Source organism: Theropithecus gelada, chromosome 3 (assembly GCF_003255815.1).
Source record: "Theropithecus gelada isolate Dixy chromosome 3, Tgel_1.0, whole genome shotgun sequence".
Classification (NCBI taxonomy): domain Eukaryota; kingdom Metazoa; phylum Chordata; class Mammalia; order Primates; family Cercopithecidae; genus Theropithecus; species Theropithecus gelada.
Window position 1 is genome coordinate 32,038,194 of NC_037670.1, and position 11,443 is coordinate 32,049,636.

General features: G+C 38.5%; 2 protein-coding genes across 2 annotated transcripts; both read left to right on the forward strand.

Moving 5' to 3' along the window:
- The first annotated feature begins 1,195 nt into the window (after nt 1–1,195).
- LOC112621540 (keratin-associated protein 21-1) lies at nt 1,196–1,615 on the forward strand. Its single transcript, XM_025381015.1, has one exon. It carries the CDS (start codon nt 1,240–1,242, stop codon nt 1,495–1,497), a length of 258 nt encoding a protein of 85 aa, XP_025236800.1. The 5' UTR covers nt 1,196–1,239; the 3' UTR covers nt 1,498–1,615.
- A 7,869-nt stretch (nt 1,616–9,484) lies between these two features.
- Nucleotides 9,485–9,751, forward strand: LOC112620014 (keratin-associated protein 6-2-like). Its single transcript, XM_025377996.1, has one exon. The coding sequence runs from the start codon at nt 9,485–9,487 to the stop codon at nt 9,749–9,751; it is 267 nt and encodes an 88-aa protein (XP_025233781.1).
- Nucleotides 9,752–11,443: the final 1,692 nt, after the last annotated feature.

The window sequence follows — 11,443 nt, forward strand, 5'->3', positions numbered from 1 at the left end:
TAGCAATGAGGGAGGCTCCGTGGGCGTGGGACCCTCCCGGCCAGGTGTCGGATATGATCTCCTGGTGTGCCTGTTTGCTTAAAGCGCAATATTGGGGTGGGAGTTACCCGATTTTCCAGGTGTTGTGTGTGTCAGTTCCCCTGGCTAGGAAAAGGGATTCCCTTCCCCCTTGCGCTTCCCAGGTGAGGCGATGCCTCGCCCTGCTTCAGCTCTCGCTGGTCGGGCTGCAGCAGCTGACCAGCACCGATCGTCCGGCACTCCCCAGTGAGATGAACCCAGTACCTCAGTTGAAAATGCAGAAATCACTGGTCTTCTGTGTCGCTCGCACTGGGAGTTGGAGACTGGAGCTGTTCCTATTCGGCCATCTTGCTCCGCCCTAATGTACCCGTATTTCGTCATGCAAAAGTTTGATGAAATCTGTATTGGAGGAAAGAACTGGAGTTCCTGGTTGAAAGATTTTTTTTTTTATTCCTTATCCAAATGAAGCTGGTTAGGGTTTAAAAGGCTCCTTGATGACAGTTACATAGCTTAAGAAATGGGAGAAAAAAGGAGGGCTTTTCTGCCTCCCGAAGGTCTTGGTTTGCCTGGTGTATGGAAGGAAAACGTAAAAAGCACCTGCAGGTAGCATACTGTCTGGCTTTGAATGATCAGATGTGAATATGTTTCTTGGGATTTGAGGGAGGTCGGACAAGGAGTAGATGTGGAAGTGCAGAATGAGTTGGGGAAAGAAGCCTGGCAAGAAGTTGTAATGATTCAGGAAAGAGAATAGAGGTGTCTTCTTCCCTATGGGTAGAGGTAGACATTTTAGGAAAAAAGAGAGAGAAAAAAAAAAGATAAAATTTTGTTATGATCCCCCCAAAACTAGTTATGTAAGATATATATTTACTGATAGGAGATTTTGAAAATCAGTATCAGCTTTATATTTGGGCACATGATTTCATTGAGACAGTTCTTTGGCAGAGCAGATTAAAACGATGCTCCTGAAATGAAACTAGAGGCTCCAAAATAATTGGCTCATTTTAAGCAAAATATTATGCTTATAATTTATATGAAATATAAATTGATGGTCAACAGTGACTGGCACATAATAGCTGTTCAAATATTTGTTGGCTAAGTCAGGGAGTGAATGATATGCTTTGGCAATTACTGACAGTATATAAAGGTCTCAGGGAAGCAGAAGACATCCACACCTCAGAAGCATCTTCTTGAAACCCATCTCAATTCTCTCCTCTTGACAACATGTGTTGCAACTACTATGGCAACTCCTGTGGCTATGGCTCCGGCTATGGCTGTGGCTATGGCTCTGGTTATGGCTGCGGCTATGGCTCCGGCTATGACTGTGGCTATGGAACTGGCTACAGCTGTGGGTATGGCTGTCGGTTTGGCTCCCGTTATGGCTGTGGTTATGGAACTGGCTATGGCTGTGGATACAGCTCTGGCTCTGGCTACTGTGGCTACCAGCCATTTTGCTTTAGAAGATGCTATTCTTCCTGCTAAAACATCACTGTCAGACGACCATTTGCTTCTAAAATGACACGTCTAAAGATAATGCTGATTCAAGGATTCATACTCCAAGATTTCTATATCCAAGAATTACATGCTTGACAGAGTTGTGGACCTCTAGCCTCACATTTCTTTGAATGAAATCACGGCCATGGGATCCATGGTGTCATCTGACTGTTTTCCAAATGTTATCTTTTTCTCCCTTAATCTCTGATTCTCTGTTATGACTGCAGAGAATGACTGTTAATGATCATAACATCCACAGTTGGGGAAGTCAGTCTTTTGCAATAAAAATGGTTCTTTATTTCTAAAAATCTTTGTGTACTTGCTTGTGAATTACTCCTTTCTTGGGGTGTTTTGGTATCTCTTGAAAATTGGGCTAACAGTATGTTGGCTGAACCTTAGGTATTTCCTTGATATACCGCAATTATTTCCTTTTATATTTACATCATGAATAATGTCTTCTCTACCTGCTTCTCATATCCCACATGCTCAGGCTCTCACATGCCCAAGCACAAATCACAGATTATTTCAGAACTGTGCTTTGGAAATGGCACTGAGTGTCTAGAATGGAGCTGGAGGGGGAAAGGGAGGGGAAGTGACACCTATTCAGGATGTTATGACAAAAGTCACAGGGAGGAGATATAGCCTGATTGCTTAAAGAAATAATGTAATCTCAGCACTTTGGGAGGCCGAGGTAGGTGGATGACCTGAGGTCAGGAGTTCGAGACCAGCCTGGCCAACATCGTGAAACCCTGTCACTACTAAACATACAAATATTAGCTGGGCTTGGTGGCGCATGCCTGTAATTCCAGCTACTCAGGAGGTGGAGACGGGAGAATTCCTTGAACCCTCAGGAGGCAGAGGTTGCAGTGAGCTGAGATTGCACCACTGCACTCCAGCTTGGGTGACACAGTGAGACTCCATCTCAAAAAAAAAAAAAAAAAAAAAAAAAGTAATGCAATAGAAGAGATCACTTCCAGGATTGTTGAAAATTTTGAGTTAGGCTCAAGTGTTAGGCATGAGGAATAAAAACCTAAAAAAGGGTAAGTTAGAAGAAAAAGTGTACTATCAAATTTATCTACATCTGACAAAAGCACAAATATATTTGCTTACATGGAGGTTGAGAAATGTGATTTAATTCACTTAACAAATAGTTTTGCATAGACACCATCCTAGATACTGAAGACACAGAAGAAAAATTATAAGCAAGTGTCTTGCTCTCAGAGTGTTTATAGTCTAACAGATGAAGATTTAAAAAAGCAAAAATAGGCCGGGCCCAGTGGCTCACGCCTGTTAATCCCTGCACCTTGGGAGGCTGAGGTGGGCGGATCACTTGAGGGCAGGAGTTTGAGACCAGTCTGGCCAAGATGGCAAAACCCCGTCTCTACTAAGAACACAAAAATTAGCCAGGCGTGGTGATGGGCACCTGTAATCCCAGCTACTTGGGAGGCTGAGGCACGAGAACCACTTGAACCTGGGAGATGGAAGTTGCAGTGAGCCAAGATCGCATCATTGCACTGCAGCCTGGGCAACAAGAGCAAAACTCCGTCAAAAAAAAAAAAAAAAAAGAATAATAAAAAAAGCAAAAACGAATTATGATAAATTCAGACAGATAATTGCTATAGAGGGAATAAAGCAGCTTAATGGAGAGGAGATTAATGTTTGAAGTACTGGAGAGACAGCTCAGAGAAGTATTTTGAGATTGTGACATTTGAGCTCATAATACAACATTTTCAGAGCAAAGACAGACTAAAAAGGACAGTAGTAAGTACCAAGGGGGAGAGCAGTTCATTGAGTTTTGGATGTGATGAAGGTGATGACACAGTTTTCAGTTAGAAAAGAGCAAGGTCTAGTATCTTAATGTAGTTCTTTTTAGATTGGGGTGGTCATAAAAATGAGATTAAAGGGTTTGTTCTAGTTTCCTGGCTGACTTTCTGATGTGGAGTGTTTACTGCTTCTTGGATTCTGATTTTAGTGTCCTTTCCTCCAGTTCTAGACCATCCAAACTCTATCATTTAAATCTTACAACAGAGAGTCTTCTGGATTCAGTAGAAACTTCTTACAGTCAGCAGTAATAACGGTGTCCCTGTTTCATCCACACAACAGGGACCATTACACCAAGTCTGGCTCTCTGAGGTCCCTGGAGCTGGGTGACCCCACAAAATGTCTGGCTCTGAGAAAGATAGCCCAACAATCAATATCAGCCCAGGAGGAAGGCTACATCCAGGATGGAATCTGTCCAACTGATGGACAATCGGGGTTTCCTCCAAGAGGAGGATACCTTTCACATCTGGAGTATTTATGAGTCAGATCTGTGGACTAACTGTGCTTTCTGGAACTCTGAGGTTATTATAGTATTGCAAGAAGTGGATGACACTTAACATATCTTCAAAACCTGAAATATTGTGGCTATCTCAGTTTAAGAAAATTTTGAGACATTCAGCTTGTGTGAAATGAGAAAATGGTGATAATGGTAACAGAGACAGAGATGATAAAATTAGAGAAGGTTCGTGCGTGTGTGTGTGTGTGTGTGTACACACTCGTGTAGGTGTGGCCTGTTTGGTGGAGGCTGGGAAAAATGGATATGTGAATTTACATGTGTAATCACATTATGGAGGAAAGGAAAAACTATTTATATTTCACAATACTTTCTGTGGTCGGAAAATGATTTAAGCTTCAAAGTTCCTTTATAAAGAAACACAAAAGTCCTTTTTTTGGAATATGTTATTACATATTGTAGAGGATGTAAATTGTAAAATCTAAATTGTAAAATTTGTTCTTTTAGTTATTTAACAAACATTAAGATTCATGTTTCAGCTATGTGATGTGATTGGTGGGGAGACAGAGAGATAAAACACATAGTCCCTTCTAAGAATTCAAAATCTTCAGCGGGACACAAAATACTAAATCATACATAGCAGGTATGCTTGCAGGTATGATGGCGTTACCAAGAAGAGCTCAAGGGGGAAACTTAAATCCGAATGTGGAAAGAGAAGGCTCGACAACGGTCAGAAATTGCTTCCAAAGAATGATAGGAAGAGAACCATAAAGGATGAGGTAGATTTGGTCAGTTACAAGAGACGGAAAATGGAATTCAAGGCCAAGAAATTCAAGGAAAGAAGAAAATAAGCTGTCAGTTTATTGAAAGAGTAGGAGGCTCCACTGTGAAATTTTAATCAGTGTCCACTTCCATAAAAGAATTATCACGTCTTTTGAGTGAGCTGCACTGTCTGATATGATGCTACTAGCCAGCTGTTGAGCGCTCAAAATATGGATAGTTCAAAATGAAATGCACTGTAAGTGTAAAATACACAGTAGATATCAAAGACTTAATAGAAAAAAAGAATGAAAGTATCAAATACATTTAAATTATTTATTATATATTAAATGATAATATTTTGAGACATTAGGGTGAATACAATATGGTATAAAATTAATTCACCTGTTTCTTTGTATCTTTTTAAAATGTGGACATTGGAAAATTTAAATTTCTCAATATGTTTCATGGTATATTTCTATTGTAGAGTGTTGTCTTAGAGGGCCAATCATAACAAACTGGCCACGTAAGGACACTGGCTAGAAAGAGAAGTCATGTTAGGCCACTAGCAAAGATTAGGAAGTCTAACCATGTTATCCAGGTATAAGCAGTAGGTCAGCCTGAGGCCATAGGACCAGAGTTGCCAGTGCTGCAGACTTCAGGGGAGGAGCAAAGTCCCTGTATACACAAATTTTCCATCTGGGATAGTTTATTCAGTAAATCTGTGCCTTAGTTTGTTTGTTTATAATAAACAGAAACTTACTAGCTCATAGTTCTGGTGGCTGGAAAATCCACTATCAAAGTGATGAGGGTCTTCCTGCTGCATCAAAACATGGCAGAAGGCATCACATGGTGAAAGACCAAGAGAGGGCAAGAGAGAGAGCAAGACGGGGTGAAACCATTGCCGCAATAACAGACTTGCTCCTGTGATGATGGTTTCAGTCCGTTTATGAGGGTGGAGCCTTCAAAATCTAAACACCTCATAATGGTCTTACCTCCCAATACCTTCCCAATGGCAATTAAGTTGCAACATGAGTTTTGAAGGGGGCAAACATTGAAACCACAGCAATGGGATTGATCAGTGTCCCACCTGTTTAGATACAAAGGTATAAATACCTACCTCACACTATGTTCCATAAGAAATTCCACATTAATTAAAGTTCTGCACATGAAAGTTAAATTATGAAAGTACTAGAAGCTGGTGTAGAGTTTTAGGAATTTTGGCTAGGATTGTAAAGATCACAAAGAAAGAAAATCCAGATGGTAGAGGTGTAAGACAAAAGTTGCAAAATATTGGCAATTTTAGTCAAACGAAGTGCATATTTTCCATTTGAAAAACTAAAGGAAAAAATAATTTATGGGTCCTTCCTGAGCTTTAATATTCTTGCAGGGGTTAAATCGATTTGATTCTACCACTAAACAGCTGAGAGTCCTTGGGCAAGTGACAACTACCTGTGGCTTCTGTTTTCACATCTGTGATGTGTGTAAAAACAAACACCATAGGTACATGGAAGTTGCTTTACATCAATAATCATCAGAGAAATACAAATCAAAATCACAGTGAGCTATCACCTCATACCTGATGTGATGGGTATTATAAAAAAGATAAGAGATAACAAGCGTTGGCGAGGAAGTGCCATAAAAAACATTTGTGCACTGTTTTTGATGGGAATATAAATTCATATGGCCATTATGGAAAACAATATGGAGGTTCCTCAAAAAATGAAAATTAGAACTACCACATGATTTATCCCCACTTCTGGGTTTATATGTGAAGGCTACAAAATCAGTAGCTCAAAGAGATATATGCATTCCCATGTTTGTTGCAGCACTATTTACAATAGCCAAGACGTGGAAAGAACCTAACTGTTCACTAATGGGTGAAGGAAAAAATAAATTGTGGTGTATATTTGTAATGGAATATTATAAAAAGGAAAGAAATCCTGCCATTTGCAACAGCATAGATAAACATGGAAGACATTATGCTAAGTGACAAGTCAGCCAGAGAAAGACAAATGCTGAGTAATCTTACTGATATGTGGAATCTAAAAAAGTAGAACTCAAAAGCAGAGTGGAATAGTGGTTGCCAAGGGGTCGGGGAGGTGGAAGAAATGGGAAGATGTTAGTTTAAGAGTACAAATCTTCAGTTACAAGAAGAATAAGTTCTGGAGATACAGTTTACCTCATGGTAACTAACTATAGTTAGCAATACTGCATTGTATGCTTGAAATTTGCTGAAAGGGTAGATCTTAACTGTTCTCACCAGAGAACAAAACAAAAATGCTATTTATGTGATTATTGTGTTAACTTACTTGATTGTATCAATCATTTCTCAGTAAATATGTGTATCAAATTATCATGTTGTATAACTTAAGCTCACATGATTGTCTTTGTCCATTATGCCTCAATGAAGCTGGAAAATAACAAAAACGCAACTTCTTACTTTACATTGTTTTCATAAGAATCAAAGTAAGTAATAAATGTAAATGTGACTCAAAAATTATAACAGGATGTCTACTTTGGAAAATGTCTATTCATGTTCTTTGTCTACTTTTTTCATGAAATTATTTGTGGTTTTTTTTTGTTGTTGTTAAAGTGTTTGAGTTTCTTGTACATTCTGAATATTAGTCCCCTGTCAGATGCATAGTTTGCAAATATTTTCTCCCATTCTTCAGGTTGTCTGTTCACTTTGTTAATTATTTCTTTTGCTGTGCAGAAGCTTTTTAGTTTAATTAAGTCCCATTCATCTATTTTTGTTTTTGTTGCATACTTTTGAAGTATTAGTCATGGATTATTTGCCTTGACCAATGTTCAGAAGAGTTTTCCCTAGGTTTTCTTCCAGTATTTTTATTGTTTCAGGTCTTACATTGCAGTCTTTATTACATCTCGAGTTGATTTTTGTGTATGGTGAGAGATGGGGTCCAATTTCATTCGTCTGCATATAGCAATCCAATTTTCCCAGCATCGTTTATTGAAGAGTGTGTCCTTTCCCCAATGTATTTTCTTGTTGACTTAGTCAAAGAACAGCTGGCTATAAATATATGGCTTTATTTCCAGGTTCTCTCTTCTTTTTCAATGATCTATATATCTATATTTATACCACTACCATACTGTTTTGGTTACTATATTCTTGTATATATATTATACACATATACAATACTATACATATAATGTTGTGGATACAATAAGTTTTGATAAATGAATTCGGTAACATTTTTTGGTAAAGTTGTTAGGTTTTTCTTTATTTAAGATCATATCATCGGCAAATAGACATACTCAACATTGCTAAGCATCACAGAAATGCAAATTAAAACCACAGAGACATCTTCTTATACCACTGAGAATGGCTATTATTGAAATGACAAAAAATAACAGACATTGGTGAGGATGTAGAGAAAACTATAAAGGGAAATATAAATAATAATACTTATTATTGTTATCTTTCTCATATAACATCCTCTAAATTAAAATAAAAACATTTACAGCTGGAAGAAATCTCATAGGCTTTCGTTTAAGTTAGTGAGTGTCCCTAGTTTGTTAGATTCACAGAAAATAAAGACAAAGTTATTGACCATAAATAACTCAGAATCATCTGAGGGAATCAGATAAATAAAATAAGAGTATGCCAGTATAACATATTGAGGACCATAATAGAATTGAGCAAATAGATCCCTAGAAGAATGGTGGAGTGATGCTTAACACTTATTGTGAATGTTCAGGAATGCTTTCATAGGAGACATAGCCTAAGCTGTGCTTTGAAGGATCAACAGGATTTTGGCAGGTAAAAATTGGAAGTCAGTAGCAAAGACACGGAATCAACTTAAATTTCCATCAATGGTAGGCTGGACAAAGAAAACATGGTACATATACACCATGGAATACTATGCAGCCATAAAAAAGAACAAAATCATGTCCTTTGCAGAAACATGGATGGAGCTGAGGCTATCATCCTTAGCAGTAAACTAATGAAAGAACAGAAAACCAAATACTGGAAGTTCTCACTTATAAGTGGGAGCTAAATGATGAGAACACATGGGCACAAAGAGGGGAACAACACACAGGGGCCTACTTGAAGGGGGAGGGTGGGAGGAGGGAGAGAATGAGAAAAAATAACTTGAATACTAGGCTTAGTACCTGGGTGATGAAATAATCTGTACAACAAACTCCTGAGACACGAGTTTACATATATAACAAACCTGCACATGTACCCCTGAACCTAAAATAAAAGTTAAAAAAAATTTGATGAAGTGGGCAAGATGTTTCAAAGAAAGTAACACACTGAAAAGTTCCAAGAAATCTTAGGGTAGATTATGGTGCATTGGGCAAAATCCTGTTGCTTTTATTTTACTATATTGTATCAGACCTCTGTTTTACATCACTTCAGATCTTTGCCTCACCTGTCTCTTGCTCTAGCCACCACTGCAGTGGCCATCCTGCATGGGCTCCATCTACTTTCTTGCAAGTGTAACCTAAGAATGCCTCATTTTGTGCCTTTGCTGTTTGCTTCTCAACTCTAGTCTGGGAATTTCTTGTTGATTACTGAGATGGAAAATGCTGGGACATCTCCCAGTGCACAGGTATGTGTGTACCTGGAAGTACAGAAGAGATAATAGCCCCTGGAGTAAAAAAATCTAAATTAGGTTTGATTACACTTCACAAGGCATGCTTGTTCCATGTGCGGGTTATAGCTGTTTCTTTACAAATCTCATGGCTGGCTAGGGGCAAATCCTGGTCATAATTACCTGAAACACTCATTGTCCTTAGAATGATGAACTTTTTAAAAATGTAAATTGCTGTTGTAATGAGGCCACAGAGTCTGTGTTGTGTGCTCCACCCACTTCTGGTTGTATATAAAGGTCTCAGGGCAGAAGATGACATTCAGACTTCAGAATTGCCCACCTGCTTCTCTACTGAACTACTAAACACCCATCTCTAGACACCATGTGTTGCAACTACTACAGAAACTCATGTGGTAGCTGTGGCTATGGCTCTGGCTACGGCTGTGGCTATGACTCTGGCTACGGCTGTGGCTATGGCTCTGGCTACGGCTGTGGCTATGGCTCTGGCTACGGCTGTGGCTATGGCTCTGGCTATGGCTGTGGATATGGCTCCAACTATGGTTGTGGATATGGCTCTGGCTACGGCTCTAGCTCTAGTTGCTGTGGCTACCGGCCATTTTGCTATAGAAGATGTTATTCTTGCTGCTAGAAAATAACTGCTGTGGACCTTTTCTTCTAAAAGGACCATTTCAAGGCCATTTCTGTTTCAATGTCCTACAATTCCATCAGATTCTACGGAATAGAGAGCAGTCAGAACCTGCAGAAAACAGATCATCTTATGAAATCCTGCTTACTGTTGTGGGGGCCTGAGTTACCCCATGATGTTTCTGGAAGACAGAAGACCTAACTCTGGCCATGGTCCGGATGTAAACCTAACTACCTTCTTATTTTATGTTTCTATATTGTAACTATTTCCAAATAAACATGTTTCATTGGTCCTAACAAGTTTTTCTTTTTTTTTCTTTTTTTTTTTTTTGTTTCAGGCATGCTATTGACTTACACTTTTGTCTTATATTTCTATGATGTCTTCAAAGATTGGGTGGGCTAATGCTAAGCTGCTCTTTCTAATTGTGCTTTCCATTCTGCTTGGTCCATGCCTGTGATGTACTAGATGTCACGTATTTTAAATATAGTCCCTGAAAAAATGGCTGCTTATTGGCTGAGTCTTCTGTTCTTAATTGATTTTCATTAAGGGTTTGTTCTTAAGTATTTGTGTTTCATAACTCTGGGTCTATCCATTTTTTCCACATTAACGAGCAATAACGCACACACACACACACGCACACACACACACACACACACACACACACAGAATGCCACAGAAAAGCCTGCTTTAGGAAAATGCTAATGGCACAAAAATGGGTTGGAATGGAAGAGACAGAAAGGTTAAAATGTAAGTATAATAACGATTTGGATACTGGTTAAAGAGATCTGCACTTCAGTGTAGATAATGAAAAAGAACAGATGAACATCAGAGACTTGGTGAAGGTAGAACCTGTAAAATCTTAGACTTCAATAGAGAAAGAAAAAGGAGAAACATCTAGGGAAGAAAATATCTAAAAAGTATATATTTTTTCCTTAGCACTTAGAATTGTGGGGAATTTGGGGTCATATATATAGTTATATATCTTCAGGACTGGTATTGCAAAATTAGTAAGACTAGTTTTGCAGATGTGCCCTGTGTTGTTTTTGAGAAACTAATTAGATGGAATGTGTAACAATGACATAAATTCCTCAACACAAGATCTCTTTTTAATATGTGACAGCATCTGAAACAAGAATTACTTCCTCATTAGGCGCTCTGTTTTTGGACGTATTTAAACCTCGGTTGGCTCTCTCTCTCACTGTTAAGAGTTATTCTAGGAGGAAGTTACAAAGTCAGAAAGAGGTATGGAATTAACTGATCTTACGTATCCATTTTTACTTCCATCCTAATCTAGGATACTAAAGAAAGTGATTTGTGCTTTGAAACTTGATTGTGAAAATGGTGATGCTGTATAAAAAAAAAAGTACAGAATGAGAACTTTTATGTTTCTATATCTGGAAGGAGGGGCCAATTGTAATATGTCTGGCTGCAGAAATCTAATACTCATTTGGGATATAAAAAGACAGTCAGAACTGAAGTCAAAATTCAGCCACCCATGGTCAAATAAATTCTGTTCCCAGACACCCTTGATTCTTGAAAAAAAATTGAAGTCTTGAGAAGAGGTAGGGCAAAAGGGCATGGATGAAGAGATTGTTTTCTTGAAGGTATAGAATCACTTCTAAATTAGATAACCGTGAAGTCTCATTTATCAAATATTTATTGAGCTCCTAATAAAACACATTTCATTATGTACTA